At 34.2% G+C, this 23,100-nt stretch overlaps 2 protein-coding genes across 7 annotated transcripts in view; one reads left to right on the top strand and one right to left on the bottom strand.

Annotated features, from left to right (window-relative positions):
* The window catches only part of ANGPT2 (angiopoietin 2), a 68,535-nt gene extending 61,765 nt beyond the window's left edge, over positions 1–6,770 (top strand). For all 3 annotated transcript variants that reach the window (XM_072634376.1, XM_072634378.1, XM_072634377.1), the window contains exons 8-9: positions 3,348–3,478; positions 6,219–6,770. In XM_072634376.1, coding sequence (XP_072490477.1) covers positions 3,348–3,478; positions 6,219–6,379 — 292 coding nt within the window. In that variant the 3' untranslated portion in view covers positions 6,380–6,770. The remainder of the gene's footprint in view (positions 1–3,347; positions 3,479–6,218) is intronic.
* Positions 1–23,100, bottom strand: part of MCPH1 (microcephalin 1) — a 300,799-nt gene that overhangs the window by 161,619 nt on the left and 116,080 nt on the right. For all 4 annotated transcript variants that reach the window (XM_072634374.1, XM_072634372.1, XM_072634375.1 and 1 more), the window contains one exon: positions 9,321–9,398. In XM_072634374.1, coding sequence (XP_072490475.1) covers positions 9,321–9,398 — 78 coding nt within the window. The remainder of the gene's footprint in view (positions 1–9,320; positions 9,399–23,100) is intronic.

The raw sequence follows: 23,100 nt of genomic DNA, 5'->3' as shown, positions 1-23,100 counted from the left end.
GGCTTAGATCCAGTCTGACCCTTGTTTCGTAGGCTAATAATTGTTAATATATTGTATAATATATTGTATAATAATTGTATAATAATATTGTAACCAGGGAATTCAAATGTGCAATTCTGTTTCAGAAAGAGAACATTTGAACTGAGAGAGTTACTGAGAAGTTCCTCAAAAAAGTGGCAGTGAAGAGCCTCCTATTATTTCTTTAGAGGGGCTAGTGATTGGCTTTAATCTTATCCTAGCCTCACATTTACTGTAACATGGTTCAAAACTCAACTGCATTTTAAGTTATAAATAGTATATCATTGTTCCAAATCCAAGTTAAATATGTTTTTCATCTGGAAGCACTTAGAATCTACAGCAGTACATGTCTTTAAAAAAAAACATATACAAAAAATTAAGGAATTAGAATGTTTGTAGAAGAATCCTTGATAAATGGGTTATTACCCCCTGCTCGTTGACATTATTAAAAAATAATTATGCTACACTAAGATAGTTGTAAATGGATACTTCCTTTTGATATGCAATCAGTGTCTGAATGGGCCATAAAAAGCAATAGGTTTAAATCCCAGTTTAATTTATTTGGCAATTAGAATGAGATGCTGTATATTTTAAGAATTCTTTATTGTCTTAAGTTATGATGCCAGTGCTAAGATGAACTTTATTGTAGCTAAAACAAGAGGTTTTTTTTTTTGTATGACTGCAAAAATAGCAAAGCAACAAAAAGTCTTTCCCCCTTTTTCATTTGCCTCCAATGTTAGAAAAGAAACAGATCAGAACAGATAAATCAACCAGCATGGGTATTATCATTACTGATAATAAAAAAAAATTTGTGCATAAATAATCAAATTTGGCCAAAATGTATACAAAACCTGAGATTTAATCAATTCTAGCATCAGCTATTCTTTGTCACATTTGAATACATCAAACAGATTTTAATTTAAACCAGTTTCACGAAACCTGAGATTCAGAAGAGACCAGCACAAAATTTACAGATCTTATTCACTGTGAATATTAAAATTTTACAGCGTTTATAAGTTACTAATGAACAACAGATATCTTTATTTATTTATTTTGTTTTCCTTTGGGGCAGGTTTAATGGGTACCAACAATGCTAAAAATTACACAATAGAGGAGAGAAAAAAGTACAGCTAATCTCAGTGTTGCCAGTGATTAAGAAGTGACTGGGTTTAAAAAATGAATTTAACAATCAGAAGAAAAAAACAAAACAATTTATCTGTTTTGAAATCTAAAAGAAAATGACATTTCTTGTTCTGTCAAGACTGTGCTGCAGGTACACAGACAGGAAAATTAAAAGATGGTTGGGAAGAAATGAGGAACTCCTCACAAAATCAATCCTACTTGTTTGGAACAAAAAGGATAACACTGTGATTCAGAAATTTGGCTACTGATCTGTTTGTGACGCTACCCAGTATTACATCAATATTAAAAAGATACAGTAACCATATTTGCTACATCAATTATATTGTTTATTGAGCTGCAATTTGGAGTAATGAATTTGGATCTAGGAAGACCTGGGTCCAAAGCTTTTCTGAGCTACGTGCCAGCTGTGTAACTCTAAGCAAGTCGGATGACTTTTTGACAGCCTCTTTTTTCACCTGGAAACCAGGGATATTAATAACATCTAACTTCTGGGGTTATTGTGGGGATCGAATGAGATTATGTATATAATTAACTATTAATGTCATATATTACTGTTAATATTGTTATCTGGTAATCTACTTGACTTTCGGCAAGGTTTTTTTGTTTTGTTTTGTTTTTAGCAATTTCCTCTGATTTTATAAGGCGCTAATAATCACTGTATTCTTTTGGATTTCATCAGTACTTTAAATGAACATATGCTTTATCTATCCCATCAGTAATATTCAAAATGAATTTCATGGCACCTCTGGATATTCATAAGGTATCTCTACATTACTGGAAACAAACTATAACTATGAAAAGCATTTAAAAGTCATTTATCATCATTTTCACCAATGTAATATTTTGAAATATATATTTTTATTACACTTTGCTAGACATAAAGAGTGAGTCATAGAGGTGTGGCCCTACCCTGTAGAAGTTTATAGCTGAAAAAAGATCGAGTGATATAGTGCAAAGCATTCTGAACTCTGATGTATGCTAACTTTGTGACAAAGATTACAGGGATATTTGTCCTTTCTTTTGTGCCAAGGGACCCTCTGGGGAAGCCTGTGAACCCACCCACACACACCCACACACCCACACCCACACCCATACACAATCTTCATGGAACCCAGGTTGAGAATACTTGCTGTAGAGCATATTTTATAATATTATAAGGATCAAATGAGACAGTGTATGTAAAGAGCTTAGTAATTATATGTACTATTAATATAACTAAGATAAAAAGCTTGTTGCAGAAGCTGTAGAGACATATAAACACTTTCATTAAACATAGATATAAATGTGATTAAGTAGGTATACATTATCTAAGTCAAGGGTAAATTTATTTACGAGGCAATGAAAAAGAGTAATCGGGGGATCCTGTACTAAGATAAAATCATTTTATTTAAGAGCTGTAAAAGGTAAGTCTGAGGAGATAACCTCATCTATCAACTTCAGGTCCTATCATGAAATTGTACCAAGGTTTGGGATTCCAAATCATGAAAACAGGCAGAATATCTATCTGTTTCCTATTCAGATAAATAAGAGGATAGAACTATTTAATCTCCAAGGATTTTCTTGACTCGGTATCTTGTGATATTGCCTATAGAATATTATTTACTTCAAGAATACATAATTTCATTGGTGTGGGTACTTCCTCATTGCCAAAGATCACCACCCATTGACAATTTAACATATGAATATAGACTGTTACATACCTTCCCCCAAAACCTGTAATATACTATGTTATTAATATAAATATTCCTTGATATTAAGTTGAGAACAAACTGTTAAGAGAATTCTGATACTCACTTCCTACCCCATTTATACTAATACTCATTCTTATCCAACTACTTCCATCTCCTTTGGACAACTATAATGGAGATTCTTTCTCAAAGGTAGGATCTTCTTTGTCATTTTTCTCTCCTCTATTTATCTGAAAGCACTAGGAAAATGCATTTAAGGGACATATGTATTCCTCATTGATTTAAATGCAAGGAAACACTACAAGTTTCGCTTTTACCTTAGACCTTGCTGATAAGTTGGTTCCTGTTTATGCTACGACAAAATATTTTGAACATAGAGTATATCAACATAGAACAGAACACAACTTCTGTTGACCAGGATTTTCATTGTGAAACACTTTTCCCCAACTGGAAATCAACAAGTTAGCTTCTGTTTGGTTGTTTTTCTTTCTGCTCCAGGATTCACCTTAAAGGACTTACAGGGACAGCGGGCAAAATAAGCAGCATAAGCCAACCAGGAAATGATTTTAGCACAAAGGATGCAGACAATGACAAATGTATTTGCAAATGTTCACAAATGCTAACAGGAGGTAGGAATGAGTTTGTGTTCCTCAGTCTTCCTATTTTTATTGGCAAGGATGAGTATCATAGAGTTAATTTTGAATTTCCAAAGTATGACTACTTACAAAGTCCAAACTTCATAAATGGAGCTGTTTTCAACGACAGGTAAAATTTCCTTTTCACCATGTTAGTGAATAACTGAATAACAAGCTAAAATTGTTAGTAAGACAGTTATATTTTAAAACGTGTGTGTCAAGCCCAACAGCTGAGAAACTGGCAAGGAGAAGGGATATCTGATATCAGGAGGATCTCTTCTGACCTTGTGTATATTCTTAAGACACAAAGATTTATGTTTTGTTTTTACAAAAAGAGAAAGAAAAGAACAAAGGTAGAGATGAAAATCTTCAAAATATCTACCCAGAAATAAAGCTACAGTTTAGTACTGTGAGAAGGGGCATGATTCATGGCATATATCAAGCTACACTGGTAAGAGTAATGAATCTTGAAGGTAGAGGACCTGGGTGGTGACTTATAACCTCTTTGACCCCAGAGAAGTCACTTATTTTACCCAGATTTCAGTTTCATCATCTATAAATTGAAAGGGTTGAATAAGAGAGCCTTGAGATCACTTCCAGTTGTAAATTCATGATCCAGTTAAATCCTGCCTCTGAAACTAGCTCAGTAACTATGGCCAAATCGCTTATTCTCCATAGGCCACATTTTCTTCATCTATAAAATGGAAATAATAATAGCCATAGTATTTACTTTGCCAGTTTGTTCTGTCAAATGAGATAATGTACATGTGACCTCCATACTTAATGAGAAAACAAAGAATAAGCAAATAAGAATTTGAGAGACTTACAGAACATGCCATTTCAGCTTCAATTTTCTCCCCAGACATAACTAGAATTTCTTTGTAAAAATAATTCAAATAATCAGAAAAAATAATGGTTTTGAAATAATGGTAAAGGGATAGGAAGAGGAGCTTTGCTCTAAAATCAATTGTTTACTTCCCAGGGGAATACATTAAAATGCCAGATTAATTATATGGCTAAAAATAAGAGCCCTTAATTTTTACTTAGTGAATAAGGTCATCCTTATTAATCATAATCAGAAGAGAAAATGCTATAATGCTAATAAAAATAAGCTTATCTTCATTCTACTTCTTTCACCCCAAGTCTGTCCATACCATAGTGATTCTTTTTAGAGCTAAATGGAAGAAAAAAAGGAAAATATATATGCATGTGTATATATATCATTCATTTGCCATTCCTACATTCTTAGCTTGAGTTGTCTGTTTCAAAATTTGTAGGCCACCCACACATTTTGAAATATTCAGGAGAAAAATATGGTTGAACTTCTAGAGGGAAAAAAATGTATTGTTTTCACTCAAATGTTAATTTAATGTCTGAAAATGGAATGGAGACATTGGAATGGAAGAATAACCAACCCAAGGGAGAAAGTATAGATCTTTTCATTGTCTAAAAGTCAAATTCTAATTTCAGCTCTGAACCAGGCATGCCCTACATTAAAATAATTCAGGAAGTTAAATTTCACAGTAGAAATTCTATAGTTGTCATTAATCTGGCCTCAGAAAATGTATACGTACACATCTGTATACACAAGGCCTGAGTATTTTATAGTCTTGTGAATCACATACATTAACTCTTTCATCCTGAATCATTAATTCCTATCAACTCAAGTGAATTTTGTCACAATTTAGGGGTCCTAAAGAGATGACAGTAGTAGTAGTAGTAGTAGTAGTAGTAGTAGCAGTAGTAGAATTAGCAGCAGTAGTAGTACTAATGGTAATAATATATATATATATATATATATATATATATATATATATATATATATATATATATATATATATATACACACACATATCAGTAAAACATAAATTCTGATAAGGCTTATCAAGTTGGATAGGTTTCAACTATGTGGCTAGCATAATTAAGGTCACAAAGCTCATCACCACGGTTGACTTCCAGGTGATAAATAATTGATGAGTTATTTTTTGTCTAACTCATGGAGACTATCTACTTCACAAGGGCTCTTAATCTTTTTTTGCATCATGGATCTCTTTAGCAGTCTAGAGAAACCTATTGATCCTTTCTTAGAATGATGTTTTTAAATAATTGAAGGAAATGCTAAATTTCAGTTAGAGAGCGGTAAAAAAAAGTTATCATTTTTCCTATATCCAAGTTCATAGAGCCCCTAAATCTACCTATAGACCCTTTTGGGGGAATCAGTGAACTTCTACACTTGTACTAAGGTATAGAGTAATTATAATTTTCATTAATGGAAATAAGTACTCAAATCCATAAAATTATAGATCTTTGAAGTTTATCTTAAAATTACTTTTCTATTTTTCTTTACTCATATTTCTGATTTTTTCCTATGCTGCTTCTTTTCTTTTCTTTCTCTTAATGTAAGTCTTAAGTTAAAGAATGTAGTAGAAGGACTCTTTACGCACATGGTTGCTTAGGTTCTACAAGCTTAGACAATTAGTAGGTAAAAAAAGCAAACCCATAAGGAAAATGCGTAGTAATAGTTAATCAATGAAAAATCAAATTTGCTAAGATATACATTGTAACTAATTTCATAATAATAAAAAAGTCTTATTCCAAAATTGTGAAATGTACGTAAAATAAGAAAAGCCTTAGATTACCTTAACACTTTCCCATATAGGAAACTTTTGGCTCTTGCAAGAGATGTTTAACATGACCTATTTCCTAATATTTTTTTTGTTTCCACCTCTGATAGGTTGGTGGTTTGATGCCTGTGGTCCTTCCAACTTAAATGGAATGTACTACCCACAGCGGCAGAACACAAACAAGTTTAATGGCATTAAGTGGTACTACTGGAAAGGATCAGGGTACTCCCTCAAAGCCACAACTATGATGATTCGACCTGCAGATTTCTGAATTTTTTATATTCTCATGAATGGCATCTTGTATTATCTTGAGAGACTTCATTTGCCAAGCATTTAAACACACAGCTGACTTTTATCTTTTTTTCCACCTCAGAAAACATGCACTGTGCGCCAAAGGATCATGTTCTGAACTGCAACACTGTAATATTCATCACTTTAACCTATATTTTTCAACTACTCAACACAAGACTGACAATATGAAATGATAATGGAATGAAAATGATCTGTTCAAAGGACTGTAGAAAATAAATTTATGTTCAAGAGATTATCTAATAACATAAGGATTCTTTTCATAATCATTGGTGTTATGTGTGAATTTATCAAGTAAATAACTGGAACTGTGCAATATTCGTAAATAATATAGCATCACTAATTTTAAACACAAGATTTTGTTAAAGAATTCAATTACTCACAAACCTGCAATTCAGATTATTTTGTTTTATGCTGTTTGTAGATTGTGTAAATATCCATAGTTTTATAATTTCATAAAACTATCCTTTGTAAAATCCACTAAAAGCCATTAAAACATGTATCCAGGGATTTCCTTAGAACAAATAGTAGATGGCTTGATTAATATTTTGGGAAGAAAAGAAAACTTACAGTTTTACTCTTCCACTTTGAATTTTATCTTGGAAAAACAGCACATTTATTTACACATGAGTTGCTGTTGGCTGCTTAATTTTAAACACATTTCAGATTCCATACTTTTTGGGCTTTTATTTAAAATCTACATCTTTGATATTTTCATTGTGGCATGTATTTCATTACAATTTATATGAAGAGTACACTATTTTCCTTACCATCCATGAAACATAAAATGATCTCAAATAATTAAATATTACTTACCAAATAAGATAATTGTTTTAGTTTAAATTTTTAAAGAATTTACTTAGGATCACTCAGCTTTGTATGGTTGTGAAATTAAACTATATGATTATGACTCAAATGAAGAAAAAATGGCTTTTGAGAGGGAAGGAAACTATACATGTCCTTTTATGAATAACTTTTACTATCTTCTTAGAGGGTTTTTGTTTCTGTTTTTTTTCTTTTTCATCATTTAATAAGATGCTTTTCAGAGAGACAGAGAAAGAGAGAGAGACAGAGAGAGAAAGAGTCAGAGAGAGAGAGAAAACAGTATTTAATTTGTGGTTAAAAAATGGCCTCCACTTAAAACAACTTTTCTTTCTCAGTGGTTTCAAATTCAATCAAAAACACTTTTAGTGCTATAATGTCATGGTGATTTTACGTCCTCCCAAATTATCACTTCACTAAAGAAAAGAATCATTAAAGACAAGATTTTTTTCACCTGTCCTCTATCAATGAAAAATATTTATTAAGTCTTACAGCACTTCCCAGATTTTCTGTAAGTACTCAACAGTCTTTTTAAAAATAGTTTTTAGAACTCCAGATATAAACTCCTGGAATTTCTACAGTGGACAGACCAGCTAATTCACAGGTAAATTTCTACATAGTTTAGACCTTACAATAAGTGATTTTGGAAGCTTACCTGGATTCTTATGCTGCTACTAAACTCAATTTATAGAACTATCACTTGTAGTTTCAAGTTCGGAATCAAACCATGGATTGCTTTTTCCCTTCGTGCATTACTGTACTTAAGAAAATATAGTGGCCCGAGCAGCCAAAGAATCTGAGAACATTTAGAAAATTTTCCTCAATATGAATCTAATAGTAAGTTTACGATGAAAAGCTCAACACAGACATTAAATTACAAGAAAAGCATTTGATAGGAAAAAAAATTTAAGAGACTACAATTAACCTGAAGTATGTATCTGAACCAAGTGCAATGATCAGTAGGACAGGCAATGGGTAAGTTAAGACATCGCAGGGGAGGGAAGGGGAAAAAGACAAACTTATTACTCAATTTGAATGGAAAGTTTGCAAGAAAATTCCCACAGTACTGTGGATTTTAACTTATAAAACACCGCGTAAGGTTACTCAGGCTACTATGGATATTCTAATTTAGGGAAAATATTTAGTGGTATTTTTCCTTTATGCTTCAATTCCTAAAACAGTATTTTAAACAAAAGACACACTCCTGCTGAGAGACATTCCTATTCTATTAAAAAAATATTTGTAAAGTCAGAAGGAAATCAAAATAATATTCTTAAAACAAAAACAACAAACAACCATGATAACCACAGTGGGGCAGAGTTCAACTCTCTTGTTAACTTATCCCATGTAGCATACTCAATCAACTGGGTAACAAAAAGACCCAAAGCAAAGAAAAAATACAAGCAATTTAGAATATATATAATTTTGGAGATTAAGTTGTTCTACATCCTTGTCAACGCTTCTGAAAAGTAAATCCAACCTCGGTGCAACCTTGCCCTAACATGGCCTTCATATGATTATTAACAATATTAATTATTCTCTTGAAAAAGTGGACACAGGAATAGTTTTACTGGGAATTTTGACTCAGAGCTGAGTAATGTTCAAGTTCATTGTGGAGCCATATAAAATAATTTAAAATCCTGTAATTATTTTCTACTTCATCATTCTATCTTCATTCACAGCTTGTACAATCATTAGAAGAAATGAAAATAATGGCAGGAGATAAGATACGACTGCCATTCCAGGCAGATCCAAATATTCTGAACATCTGATTTGCTTCATTTTAAAGAACTCTATAAATTTTCAAGTGCTGTATAAATGTTATTGTTATCGTTAAAAATAACTTCTGTAGTATTTTATAGGAAGTTTTATTCCTGGGTTAGTTCACAAATGCTACTTAATTTTCTGAATGTCCCTAGGAAGTAGGTAGACAACAAACAGGTTAAACTCTGTGCATATCTTTCTAATTAGACATACTGTATCCTTACTGAAGGCATTTTATTATCGTTTATCTCTCATTCTGTCACAATCTGTGAGAAAATCAAATGGCACTCACAAATATAAAATGGCATCACACTTACAGAAGCTGCAGGGAACTTGTCTGAAAGTTCATATGGTTCTTCTGAAACCCAAAAACCAAACTCCAGAGACCACAGCACCTACAAATGGAAGAGAAAGCAGTTCACTTCTGGATTTACTTACTTTTAGTAAATAATAAAAAGGAGCAACTTTGAAGATATAGGGAAAAAAGGAAATAAAATCTGAACAGCGATAGTTATCCATGCCATATCTCTGAAACAGATGTCTATGTGAACACTAGATTACTTTTAAAATAATAATATAAGTATTACATAAGTGTTACAAATTCTAATAAAAACTTGGTTAAGAGTCTCTTGTTAACTAGAAATTGCAGCTATAACCCTGCTTTGCCAAATGCTGAAAAGTTATATTTTTAGTGAATATATATGCTATAATATTTTGGAAAAATCCTAATAGACACTCAATTTTCAGAGCCATTTAGAGCTTTACTAAAAGGAAAATTCAGGTTATTATTATTACTACATGCTTCTTAAAGATAAACAATCAAAATAATCATCAATATAATAATGAAATAATAAGAATTAAAAAATAATAAAATAAACACCAATCAGGATAGTGGCTCTTATAAATCAGCACCTCTGTCTTAAGCAATGACCAAGGTTTTCACGTTATGGAAAATTCCTATAATGCACTTTATGACCACTTAAGGATTTATAGAGGGAAATATCCTTCCATGATCCTAGAGGAATATAATATCCCATAGGCAAGCTTTAATAATTGTTATTGTTTTAGCTTGTAGCATTGTTAATGTTGAAAGTCATGTTTTGCTTTAAATTCTACCAAGATTTCTGACTCACAGCAGTAAATTCCAGTCTGTGTCTACACACCCTGAAAATAAACATTTTCTTTTACATGCACTAAATGTATCACTCTAATCACAGTTAATTTGGCAGAATTAAATTACATTGGTATGACTTAAAGAAGAGCTACAATATGTTTTCCTTGCTTTTTCATGCATCCAAATGTTTTCATGATTTCTACATATGGGGTAGTCTAGATATTTTTGTTGAGTTTTCTTCAATGAATAACTCAACTATTCCTTTCTAAAACTTATGAAGTTCAGGGCCATTTTTGTTATACCTGTCAATTTTTCACATCAACCATAATTTTATTTTTGCCCACTATGATATTCAAGCTTACACTTAACCAGCTTTAAATCATCAATGTGACTTTAAAAAAAGAAAGAACTGATCATGCTACTATAATATATAAATGAAATATGGCATATGATATAAAACTTACAAAGTATACTATATATATCATCTATATTCATTCAGAAAAGAATACGTTCCAACCCTGGTTTTCTGATGTTAGGTACAGTATTCTTTCAATTATATCATGCTTCAAGTCAATAATGTGCTTCTAGAATTGTGACCATGGTCAAGTCTCAGTAATAATAGTACTAATCAATGAAGAAATATGTCTTGTGTGCCTGTGCAAGTAGGAACCTACACTAGGCACAATAAGGAATATAATAAAGCATGTTCCCAGCTCTCAAGGAGCTGAAAGTCTAATTGGATAGACAGTATATAATCACACAAAAAGATAATCAAATGATGAAGAAGTACAATTAATAGGTCACAGGGCCCTATCCTCATCCCCCTTGTCTTCCCATCCAATCTCCCTCAAGCCAAGGACACAGGAGTTCTACTCTCCATCATTCGGAAATCCCTTTCTTCAAAACTATCTTTGGCATTAGAGAGGCTTCAAGCATTTGTTACTTGATCTTTAAGATTTCTGAAGATGATCAGAATGACTTTCTCACCTCCATATCATCATCTTATGATCATTTCCATCCATGTTATCCTATTAGATATATGAAGATTATTATCTTCTGATCATCTATAGAAATCTTAATAATAAGATAATACATGCTCATTTGCTGCTAAGACAACACTCAAACTTTCCAATGCCAGTTAAAGTCTAAAAGGAGAAGGCCTTCAGGACGATGGAACTCAGGACTTGTAATTTCCTATTTCGTGAAAAGGGGAAAGGAAGGGTAAGGGGAAAAGTCTAATGAAAAAAAATGTCTTATCTTGGCTTTAAGGGGACAGTCAAGGATTCAATTTCAAAATTTTGTAAGTGTTTTAGAAATTTGTATAAGGAATAAATTACAGTTGGAGAGGTCAAGAAAAGCTTCACAGAGGTGATGACGTTTGAGTTAAGTTTTGATAAGTGTGTACAACATAGTTGTACAATAAAAAAGTGACTTGTTGGGAAGGCTATAGGCAGAGGAAATGGCATGAACAAAACATTTGGGAAAAGAAACATAAGATACATCTGGAGAATAGAGAACAGCTCAAATAGGCCGAATAAGGGGGACCATAGATATGTAGTTGGAAGGGACAGTAGAGGTTACCTTGTCCCATCCCCTCATTTTGCTGATAAGGAAACTAAGGCATAGAGAAGTTAAACGACTTTGTCCAAAAATCATACATATATTTGCACAGAAGCTTGAACTCAGATTGCTGAATTCCAAACCCAGGACTCTTTCCATTACATTATACAACTTCTCTATTGACATGGCTGGAAAACAAAATACAACGAATGACTACCACGAGCAAAGGAGTTTGCTTATATACTTTACAAAACAAAACAAAACAAAACTGGAATGGGTCCAAAGAACAAGTGGACTTTAAATGTCAGGTTTGTCTTTATTGGATAAAGATAAAATAGAACTGAATGGAAAAGGAAGAAAGGGAGAGACAAAAATAATGTGTATATATATATATGTATATATATATATATATATATATATATACATATATATATACACATACACACTATATACGTGTGCATGTGTGTGTGCGTGTAAAAGATAAGACAAAGAAAGCCTCAAAGAATTAGAAGATTGTTTATCTTGGAGGAAGAAAGTTTAATGAACTACTTAATCTTGCATCTTGAAATGTCCTCTCAGACTAAATGGTGCATAGTTGTCCTAGAGAAATGAGGCAGAACAAATAAAAATTGGATTAAAATACAGCACAGAAGAGGATAGTGGAAAACATGAAACACAGCCTATAGGATCCATTGATGTGTCCAAAAGGCAAGACAGACATTTATTCTGAAAAACTGCAGACATCTTTATAAACAAAACTACTGATTTTTCAAAAGAAACTGAGAAAAAAGTTTTATGAAATATCTTGCACATGGATTTATTTATAAACTGTAGGACAAGATGACCTGGCTGTCAGACATCTGAATCCACAGGATGCATATGTGTCTAGTTATGTGTTTTACATATTTCTGAAATCTTTTAAGTTTTTGCTACAACATTCCAATGGGGAGTTCAGAAGAGGAAGAGTATTATTCTTATGGCTCTAATACAGAGAATCAAAATTGCAAGTCCAAGAGAATAAAAACGTTAGAACTTTATGGAAATCAAAACATTTGCAAAGCAGATTAGTAGAGTACAATTCAATTCAATATATTTTAATTAAAAGTCAATGATTAACAAGAACAGAAAAGTTAAGCTGAAGCAATATTGTGGTATACTCTAAGACTATAAAGACTGCATTTTATCCTCTGCAATAAAGAGTAGCTGGTGTTGGTGCTTTTTATTTTTAAAGGAGATGAATAACTTGATCTACTTATCAGAAAAAATATAGTAGTTGTTCGAAGTTGATTGATGGCAGTGGAGAACAGATTGGAGAGAAGGAGACCCATCAGGAAGATATCACAATAGTCCAAGCAAAGGGAAATGAAGATTTGGATTAGAATGGTGGCAATGTGAATGAAGCGAAGGGACAAATAAGGAAATATTCTAGAGGTAAAACTGACAGGCCTTAACAGTTGAGAGGACATAGGGGAGGGGTGAGGTAGAGTTGAGGGACAGGGAAGAAAATGAAATGACTCGTGTATTTCTCCTTTGGTTAATTAGGAAAAAGCTCTCAACAGAAATCACAAAGTTGGTAGGAAGGGCAGGTTCTGGGCAAAGGTGGGTTTAGTTTGTGACAAATTAAACTTAGAGTGCTGTGTAACATTCAGCTGAATGTAGTCTCCACAGGCATAAGAAAGTATGGGACAAAAATTTAAGATGGAGACCCCGGTTAGAAACGTAGATCAGATTATCATTCAAATAGAGTTGACAAATGATTTTGAAAAAAGGAAAAGTAGAAGCAAAGAAAAGACTGCAGAGAATAGTTATGACAGAGGAGGCTGGATGAGGGGGAAAAAAGTATTAGTAAAGGAAACTGGTAGGAGAACGGCATTACAGAAACTGAGAGGATAAAGAATAATAGGAATATAGGGTAGCCAACAATATGAAATATTTCAGAAAAGACAAGTTGCTGGAGGAGTGAGCTAGGCAAGGAAGAACAGGCATACATGTAAACACACATATACCCATATTTATCCATCCATATGCATGTGTATATCTTTAGATTTATTAAGTATATATCTATATACTTACATATTTGTATGTGTATATATATGTATATATAGATATAGATATATACACACATACAGAGAAAAAAGAGGGAGGGAGAGAAAAAAGAGGGAGGGAGAGAAAAAGATAGGGAGGAATGGAAGGAGAGAGAGAGTGAGAGAGAGACAGAGAGAGAGAGACAGACAGAGAGAATTTCAGTGGGCATAAAGACGGGCTTTTATCTATAAAACCCAAATGATGAGGCGCTTGGGTACATATGCTAAAATCACATTTCTCTTTAAAGTCACACTTCTCCCTAGCCTCAAAACACTATCCCAGGCAATTTCTCCCCAGCCCAAGGATACAGTCTGCCCCAGGAACAACTGTTATCTCCCTTCCTGCTACAGCAGCCAGCTGCACCCGTAGAACTTATTAGTCTGAACTAGCTGTGTACTGGCTGAATGGGCTGTGCACTGGGTCATGATGACATTTACTACTCACTGACCAATCATATATATTCTAGACTTAGACATACATATACTCCCTTACATTTATCTTGTCTAACAAGACATTGATGAGAGCAGCCTGGTATTTCTGAGCCAGCCCTGACCGTTGGTTGACTTAGTGATGTTTCAGATCTAAAACCATACCTTCATGTAGCCCCTACTTGGGCTATTTCCCCATGAATTTTGGGTAAAATACCTGTGCAGTAGATACCAAAAGTGTATGTTCCTTTAAGAACTGACCACTCCTTAATCCTACCCCAAAACACCTAGTTAGCATATTTGGCACATGCTTTACTGTGGAATATCCTATATAAACTTTACCTGCACCCCTCTAAGATTGCAGGTTCCCTAAGAACTCTTGCCCACTGAAAAGTATAATAAATCTTTACCTTGACCTCAACAATGCTTGAGTCTGGGAATCCCTTCCAGGAAGCCTGCCCCTGGTACCCCGCTCTGTGTGGGGTCTCACCACCACCTCCCTTCCAGCCCTCATCACAAACAGTGCAGTACTTTGTTATAGGGTACAATGGTTTGAGTTCCTATACAACATGTATTTAAACTGCTTAGCTGAAAGAAACCAGAGAATAGGAAATTCTCTAGTGCTGTCTTGTTCACATTTTGTTCCTGTTCTATGATATTTTTAAACTTGGTATCTTAAATATATTTAAGGAATCAATAAAATATTTTCATTAAAAAAAACCTCACTGTGATTTAACTTTCTCACATATGCTATGACAATATATGTCTTTCAGAAGCTTATTTAAATTGTCGAGTAAAAAGAAAGTGAAAAGTCTCAAATCTTATTTTATTTCAGATATGGGTCAAAATGAAAAAAAGCAATCTTAAAGAGTGTACCAATTAGAAGAGGGAATGAGTCTGATGATCACTGTGGCATTTGGGTTCATACATAGTACACGTTAAAATATCAGCCGAAGCTAAACACTTCTAGAAGACAATTAGTGTCTTCTGAGTTCGACCCTAAATGTTAAGAAAATAAAATTACCACAGCATTTAAAGTTAAAGCTCAAAAGACAAAACTGTTGAAGATAATTTGTATTAGAGACTTAGTAATTAACATGCTTCCTAATTTGCTTGACAATCCAAATCATTATGTATGAGAAATTGTACCATTCTATTGCTTTGGTTATTTCCCTTACATAGCCATCTTTAATATGAGAAAACTGTGGCAGATAGGGAAAAATCAGATTTCTAGAATCTGAAAACACAGGAACAGAAAGGCTGGTGTTTAGGAGCAAATGAATTAAGGAACTACACACACACACACACACACACACACACACACACACACACACACACACACACACACACACACCTTTAACCGTTATATGATGCCAACAAAATATTACAGTATAAAAATGATAGTTTTACTGCTTTTGACATCATATCATATAGTTAAAAATCCCGATGAAGTGAAATGATTGCTTTTTCTTTGTTACATTGTTGGCCAAATGTGTTATTTTAAAAATTTTTTCTCCAAGCACCTCATACAACGTTCTACACATAGCAAACTATAAAACAGCAAAGAATGAATGAATCAAGCAATCAATCAATTAGCACTGAAATGCCTATTGTATTCTAAGCATTATTCCAGGTGCTAAGGACACAAAGACAAACATGAAATATATCCTGTATTCAAAGAGATTATTATGCTAATGGGGAAGACAGCATATACATAAATAGGCATGTATAAATATAAGGTCAGGTGGTGGGGGTGTGGGGAGAAGGAGGGCACTAACAGCTAACGAGGCCATGGAAGGCGTCATGATGAAAAGTGGTGCTTGAGTGAAGTTCTGCAGTTAATGAGAGGATTTTAAAAAAGGTGGAAATAAGGAAGGAGAGCAATTTGGGAATGGAGCTCTGCCAAAGCACAGAAACAGAAGATGTAGGAGGAAGACCAAGGCCAGTATGGCTAGAATGTTGAATATGTAGAGTAAATAAATCTGGGAAGAAAGGATGAAATTTGGTTTAAGTTCCAAACTGGAGTTTATATTATATTAGATCATGGAAGTTACAGTAAGCTATTGGAGTTAACAGAGTACAGAGGTGACATGCTTAGACATGCTTTAAGAAAATCATTTTGGCAGCTATGTAGATGACAGATCAGGGTAAGGTAAGACTTGAGGAAGGGGGGCAGAGGTCTAGTTTTTTTTTTTTTTCCAGAATGATGCAGCCATTTTAGTTAACACGGTTTCAACTGTTTTAAGATGGTGGTAACGTGGGTGTTCACCCGTACTCTAGAGGTTGTTGCAAAAGTCTTAAACTTCAGTAGCTTAAAACCACACCAGGAATTTTGGGACACCATATGTATTATAAAACAGGTGAACAATAAAATAAACACTTTGCAAGATGTATTCATGTATTCATGTATGAAGTGCAATAACAATGAGAGAGAATTCTCATTAGTAATTTATATATAATCAGAAAGTGAAAAATTCTGAATAAAGTGCCCAATTTCTGCTATTTGAAACCAAATAAGCATAGTTTTAGTTCTTCTCAGTAAAAAGAATCTAAACTTTGAAGTCAAAGTATTTGGGTTAGAATTTGGCTCTGTTAATCGCCACTCATGGAACCCTAGGCAAGGTAATTAATTTCTCTATGCCCATTTATTCATTTATAAAATCAGTGGCTACATTATCTTTAGAAAGTCACTTCCAACTCTAAATTCTATGATACTAAGATCCTACTGATGGAGCTAATCAGTCAGTCAACAAGTATTTAGTAGGCACTTATTATATGTTAGGTACTACATTAAAAATTGGATCTATAATGGCAAAAACAGTCTCTGTTGTCAAGGAACTCAGATTTGAATGGACCAGACAATAAGTCAATAATTATAAGTGGAAAGTGGTAAAATGTAAGAGGACTAGAAAGTAGGAAGGGGTCAATTTATAAATGATTTTATATGTATGCCAAAGAGAAATTTATACGTGATTTTAAAGATAATAGGGAGCCACTAGAGATTACTGAGTATAAGGAATGATCTTTGGTTTAGGAAAATCACTGTGACTGAGTGGAGGGCAGCCTAGAAAGGCAGAGAGACCTTGAGGTAAGGAGACCAGTTAGAAGAATATTACAATAATCCAGATGAGAGGTAATGAGGGCTTGTACGAGGGTGGTGGCTATGAATGGAGAAGTGATATTAAAGAGAGATGATTTAACAGTAGAACTGAAGAGGTTTCCAATAGACTGGATATGTGGGATGAGTGTGACTGAGGAGTCAAAGATGATAACATGGTTATAAGCCTGGCCTTCAAACTGTCAAAATTAATTAAGGGATTAAAAACTGTGCTGCCCCAGAACCAAGTATCTTTCAATTGAGTTAAGTTGCTTGAAATATTTCTAAGAGCATGGTGGTGCTCTTCACATTAATGAGAAAATTGGGGAGAAGGGGGTTTTTGTTAAATAATAAAAATCTTAAGTGAACTTACTATCATATGGTCTATTATTCTTCGAAAGGGCACAATCAATGATGTTACCCAATTTGTTGAACTTCCCTCAAATTTTAAGTACTTAAACCAAATAAAACCTGAAAATTTGTTAATATTTCTCTTTAATAAATCCTTATCTTATAAGTGATATTCTGTAGGAGCAGCTAGGTGGTGCACTGGATAGAGTGCTGGGGCTGCTGAAGACTTGAGTTCAAATGCAGCCTAAGATATTTACTAGCTGTGTGACACTAAGTCACTAACCTTTATTTGCCCCAGTTTCCTTCCAGGTAAAATAGGATAATAATAGCATTTAACCTTCCAGGGTTGTTGTGAAGATCAAAAGAGATAATAATTATAAAGCTCTTAGCACAATGCCTGGCACACATCAAGGATTACATAAATGTCAGCTAATATTAGCAATTATTATGATAAGAAGTCACAACTGTACTTTTTCTAGAATGTTTTTAAAATAAAAACAGAGCTCAATGTCATATATCTGATGATGGCCACCATAAAAGAAAAGAACAGAAAGCCAAACTTTGGTAGTTAGGTGATTAAGAAAAAAATTTAAATTTACTTGCCTCTCTAACCATGATGGCCATCACCAGACATGTGGCATGGAGTCCTGTTTTTATTTTAAGAACATTCTGTAAAAGACATAAGTGAGGACTCATCATATTATCTGCTAATAACTGACATTCCATTGTTTTCTTTCACCCAGAAAGAAAAACAAGTCATTCTAAGAAGGATATTAATTGAATAGACTCCTCTTTATCCCTCTCCTCAAAAAACTACTTCTTTCCCTGCTCTAGCAAGTACATGTATTCTATAACCTGAAATACAAAAGATCCCATAAAAATTCACAGGAGAAGGGTATGGTATCTATTTTCACTTCCAATAGCTATTTGTAGTTTCTTTTCTAGGCTAGAGAATGCACTGTCATTCTAAATGTAGTCGGATCAATACAGAACACACAAAAGAGTGTTATTTCCCTTGTTCTGGTCACTGTGCCTTCTTATAATACAGTTAAAGACCATATATTAGTACTTTAGTGACAAAGTTCTGCTATTATCTTAAATGGAGCTAGGACTCCACCAAAAATGCCTCAGTGATTTTTCATCCAAATTGTAGTCTAGTGATGATCTTGTGAAGTTGATTTATCTGAACCTAAGAATAGAACTTTAAATTACACCTACTGTATTTCATCCTACTAGTTTTGGTCTGCTATTCCACCCTGGTAGCTTTCCAGTTCCATCTGCTGTCATATGAGATGTAAACTGTCCCTCTCAGCTTAGTCATTTGAAAATTTAATAACCTTATCACCTATGTCCTTATTCAACCTACTGATAAAAAATCATGAACAGACTCTTGAGGCACATCACTAGGGCGCTTCTTCCAATTTGATATTAAATTCTTTAATAATGACTCCTCAAGGAAATGATAAGTTACTGATAGATGTACTATTCCATAGCAAAAACAGAACATCTTACCTACAAGGAGAATACTAAGGTTTCTGAGAAATACTTTGCAGAAATCCAGGTACACAATGTAATATTCCCCTTTCTAGCTCTCTACTAGTCAAAATCTATCACCCTGTCAAAAAGGGAAATGAGGTTAGTCTAGCATGACATAATTCTAGATTAGGATTATTTTGTCTAGTTCCCCAAGAGATGTGAATTCTCCTTTAGAATCAGGATGATTTTGCTCCCAGTAAAGGCTTTTTGAAAAGTATCTCTCTGGCAAATAACTTCTATCAGTCATTTGAAGATCTCACTTTGCACATAAATTCTATTAAATAGAATACACTTTTATTTTACTAATCTCTGTCTACTACTCAGATGTCTGGTTTCTTCTCTGAGACATTAATCATTTTGTGTCCACTGGAAAAGTCTAGTTAGGGACTGGCTTCAAGGTGGTACAGTGGATAAAGAGCTCGGTCTGAAGTCATTAAAAAAAAGAACTATGGACTCAGATACTTACTAGATATGTGGCCTTGGGCAACTAACTTAACCTCTACCTCAGTTTTCTCAATTGTAAAATGGGGATATAATAGCACAAATTCAGAAGTTTGTTGTGAGGATCAAGTGAGAAAGTGTTTGTAAAGTAATTTACGTGGTGGATGGCACACGTTAGGTATTTAAAATACATGTTCTCTTCCTTCTCAGTGAATAAACATTTAATAAGTATATACTATGTGCCAGGCACTGTGCTAAGGTATGAGGATTGAGAGAAAAAGATTTTTCAGTTATTAGTATTTAGCACCCTTTCAATTAGGAGCATAAGTAGAGTTTGTTAAACTAAATCGAATAGGGTAATTAACCTAAAGGATTCTATTTTTATCAGTGGCTATTTATATTCCAAATCTTTTTATCTCAACACAGTGTTCCTGTTTATTCTTTAGTTCCCAAAGATGATCCATTTTTTTGAGAAATAGCTTTTTAATATACAAAGAATTCTTACATGAGATATTATATAATCAAATCATTAGTTTGATGAAACAGGTATCAACACAAGCATTATCTAATAACCTTACAGTTGTTGATGTACATCATCTATGACCTGAATATTCCACCAAAATTTAGCATAGGGTAGATAACCACTACTGAACAATACTGAAAAATCCAAAGTAGAGGAAAAATAGATGGAAGAGGTAGTACCTTATAACTTCTTTATTTCCATGGATCATAGCACAATTATACTTCAGTATGTGTAATGGTAATTTAAATGGGAAGATCTTTCCCATTTATCAATAGTCCCATGTGACCTAAATCACATGAAAGCCTAAGTCACACATGGTGGGAGGAGCCTGATGAATGGGTGGAATAGGAAGGGTAGAGCAGAACTGGAAGGAAGTTGGTGAGAGCAGTTAGAGTGGAGGAAAAAGAGGATATTGGCAAGTAGACAGCTAGACTCTTGAGTGTTTGTTTGTGGTAAGGCTCCAGCAGGGGCAGATATGTGTGTGTGGGAGGCTTGAGAGTGGCTTTGTCCCCTGTAGTGCTAATGTGTATTGACTTCTTGATTACTATGATGAAATTCGCTTTCGGGTGTCTGAATAAATGTTTTTCTTCTGCCTTCTATATGGAGACTGTTATATTTTGCAATTCAGAGCTATGCCAGCATATTCCTAATTGCCTTCAGTGTTATGAACATTGCCTTGGTGATATATTTGGCATCATGAAGAGAATTGCAGGGTATAAAATCGCTATTTCGAGGCAGAAAGGCTTTAGAGGAAGAAACGGATATCCCAGAATGTGGAGATTTACACTACTCCTCCCTAGCAAGGCAATGGGCTAAAAGCACCAGACTCCGTGAAAAATGGGAACTAACATCACAGGGTGGGGAACCTAGAGATTTGAAAAGGTATTTGCAAAGAATATCAATAAAACCTGTGAAAGAGCTGGCAGAGATGTGTAGGAGACACTGGATTTTATTAACAGGTTACTGTATTATGTGTAAAAGCAAAGATTAGCTGCTGAAGGAAAAAATTCAGATGGAAAGAGTTAGCTAGTTTGCATGGAAATTCTCAGGGTTTAGGCTCTTTGTTCAAAGAGCAAGCTGAAGGGTCTCAGGTGATAGAAGAAAAAGCTGTTCATTTAGCTCAGAAGAAGATAAAAGCTGGCAAAAGAAGCATGCACACAAACCTTGTACAGACTTCTCCCCGCTGTCACGGCAACAACTGCCAGCATGGTGTATGAGTAGAGTTCAGTTTTTGAAGAAGCAAAGGCTGCTATACAATTGGCCCTAGATTTACAGCCTCTGCAAAGTGACCCAGGGGAATTACAAGTGACTGTTCAGGATGAATAGGCAAACTGGAATTTAGGGCAAAAACAACAAATCCAAAATATACCCTTAGGATTTTGGTCTAGGAAACTCCCTTCATTTGGAATTCAATATACCCATTTTGAAAAGCAGCTGTTAGCTGTGTATTGGGCTTTGGGAGAGACTGAACAACTGACTTTGAGTCATGATAACATTAAGGCTTGGAATGCTAATTATGACCTGGATAATTGGACATAAGCAAGGGTCTAGCATAATTAAACAGAAATGGTATATAAAAATAGATCTAAAGCAGGCAAAAATAGCAAACAGATACAGAGGGACATGATACACACCCTGAACCAAAGCAACAGTTGTTACAGTCCTTGGTAAAATGGAATGAAGGATATGATGGATTAACTGAAGAACAAAAGAGACATGCATGGTTTACTGATGGGACAGCAAAATATTCGGGCCACAAAAGACATCGGAAAGCAGTAACCGATAACTCATGTACTAGGTGGACTTTGGAAAGTACTGGGATAGGTGGAAGTAGTCAATAGGCTGAACTTATGGTAGTACATAAAACTATCAAAACAGAACAAAGGCAGTGTCAAATATTCAATGACTCCAGGGTGGTAACTAATGGGTTAGCTACATGGATACCCATGTGGAAAAATCAAAATTGGGAAGTTCATGACAAACAAATCTGGGGCAAAGAATTATTGGAAGATATACGGGACATGTCTTTGGTTACTAATTTGTCAGTTTTTCATGTAGATGCTCACATGGCTCTCACCATGCCAGAACATGAATACAATGCACATGCTGATAGACTAAGCAAAGTTTGCTACTCAACATATTGTCCCTACTCTGACACCAATCAATGATCTAGTAACTAGCAAAATGGGTCCATCAAAGGGCTGGCCATTTAGGGGTCCAGGCCACACACCAGTGGGTACAAGACTAAGGTAGGTATCTCTCATTCACTGTTAAAACAAATAGCAGAGGAATGTTATATATGTCAATTGGAAGAGGAACAGACTGTTCCTCAGGGAACTGGAGAGATAGCAAGGGGAAAAGTACCAACCCAAATCTAGCAAATAGATTATACTAGACCCCTATCCCAAGATAAAGGGGGCAAATTTATATGTACTTGTGTTGCCACCTATTCAGGGACATGAGTGGCTTGTCCCTGTAAGAATGCAACCCAGAGAAACACTTGTAAAATTCCATATATCAAAAGTCTATATTATGGAACCCCAATGCATATTCAAAGTGATAATAAGTCATATTTCATTGGTAATGAAATGAAGAGATATTGTGTGTTAAACAATACAGAATGAATATATCACATTCCATATTATCCACAAACATCTGAGTTAATTGAATGAATGAATGGATTACTGAAAGAACAGTTAAGGAAGTTAAGTTCTAATAATTCTTATCAACACTGGAAAGACAATTTGTTCACTATTTCATGTAATTTGAATAATAGACCATTAGGAGGAAGTACACCTCTAGCCAGAATGATGACCCCAAATTCGCAAATTAGAAAACCACAAACACAGAAGATTTCAAATATTGAATACTGGACTGTGAGGCTAGATATCCCAGCACCATATCCAGGGACACATGGTTCAGCAGGATATGATTTATGCTGTTTAGAGGACTCTGGGTTGGA

The sequence above is a fragment of the Notamacropus eugenii genome, chromosome 1 (assembly GCF_028372415.1).
Source record: "Notamacropus eugenii isolate mMacEug1 chromosome 1, mMacEug1.pri_v2, whole genome shotgun sequence".
Lineage (NCBI taxonomy): Eukaryota > Metazoa > Chordata > Mammalia > Diprotodontia > Macropodidae > Notamacropus > Notamacropus eugenii.
This window is presented reverse-complemented; position numbering and strand designations above follow the sequence as displayed.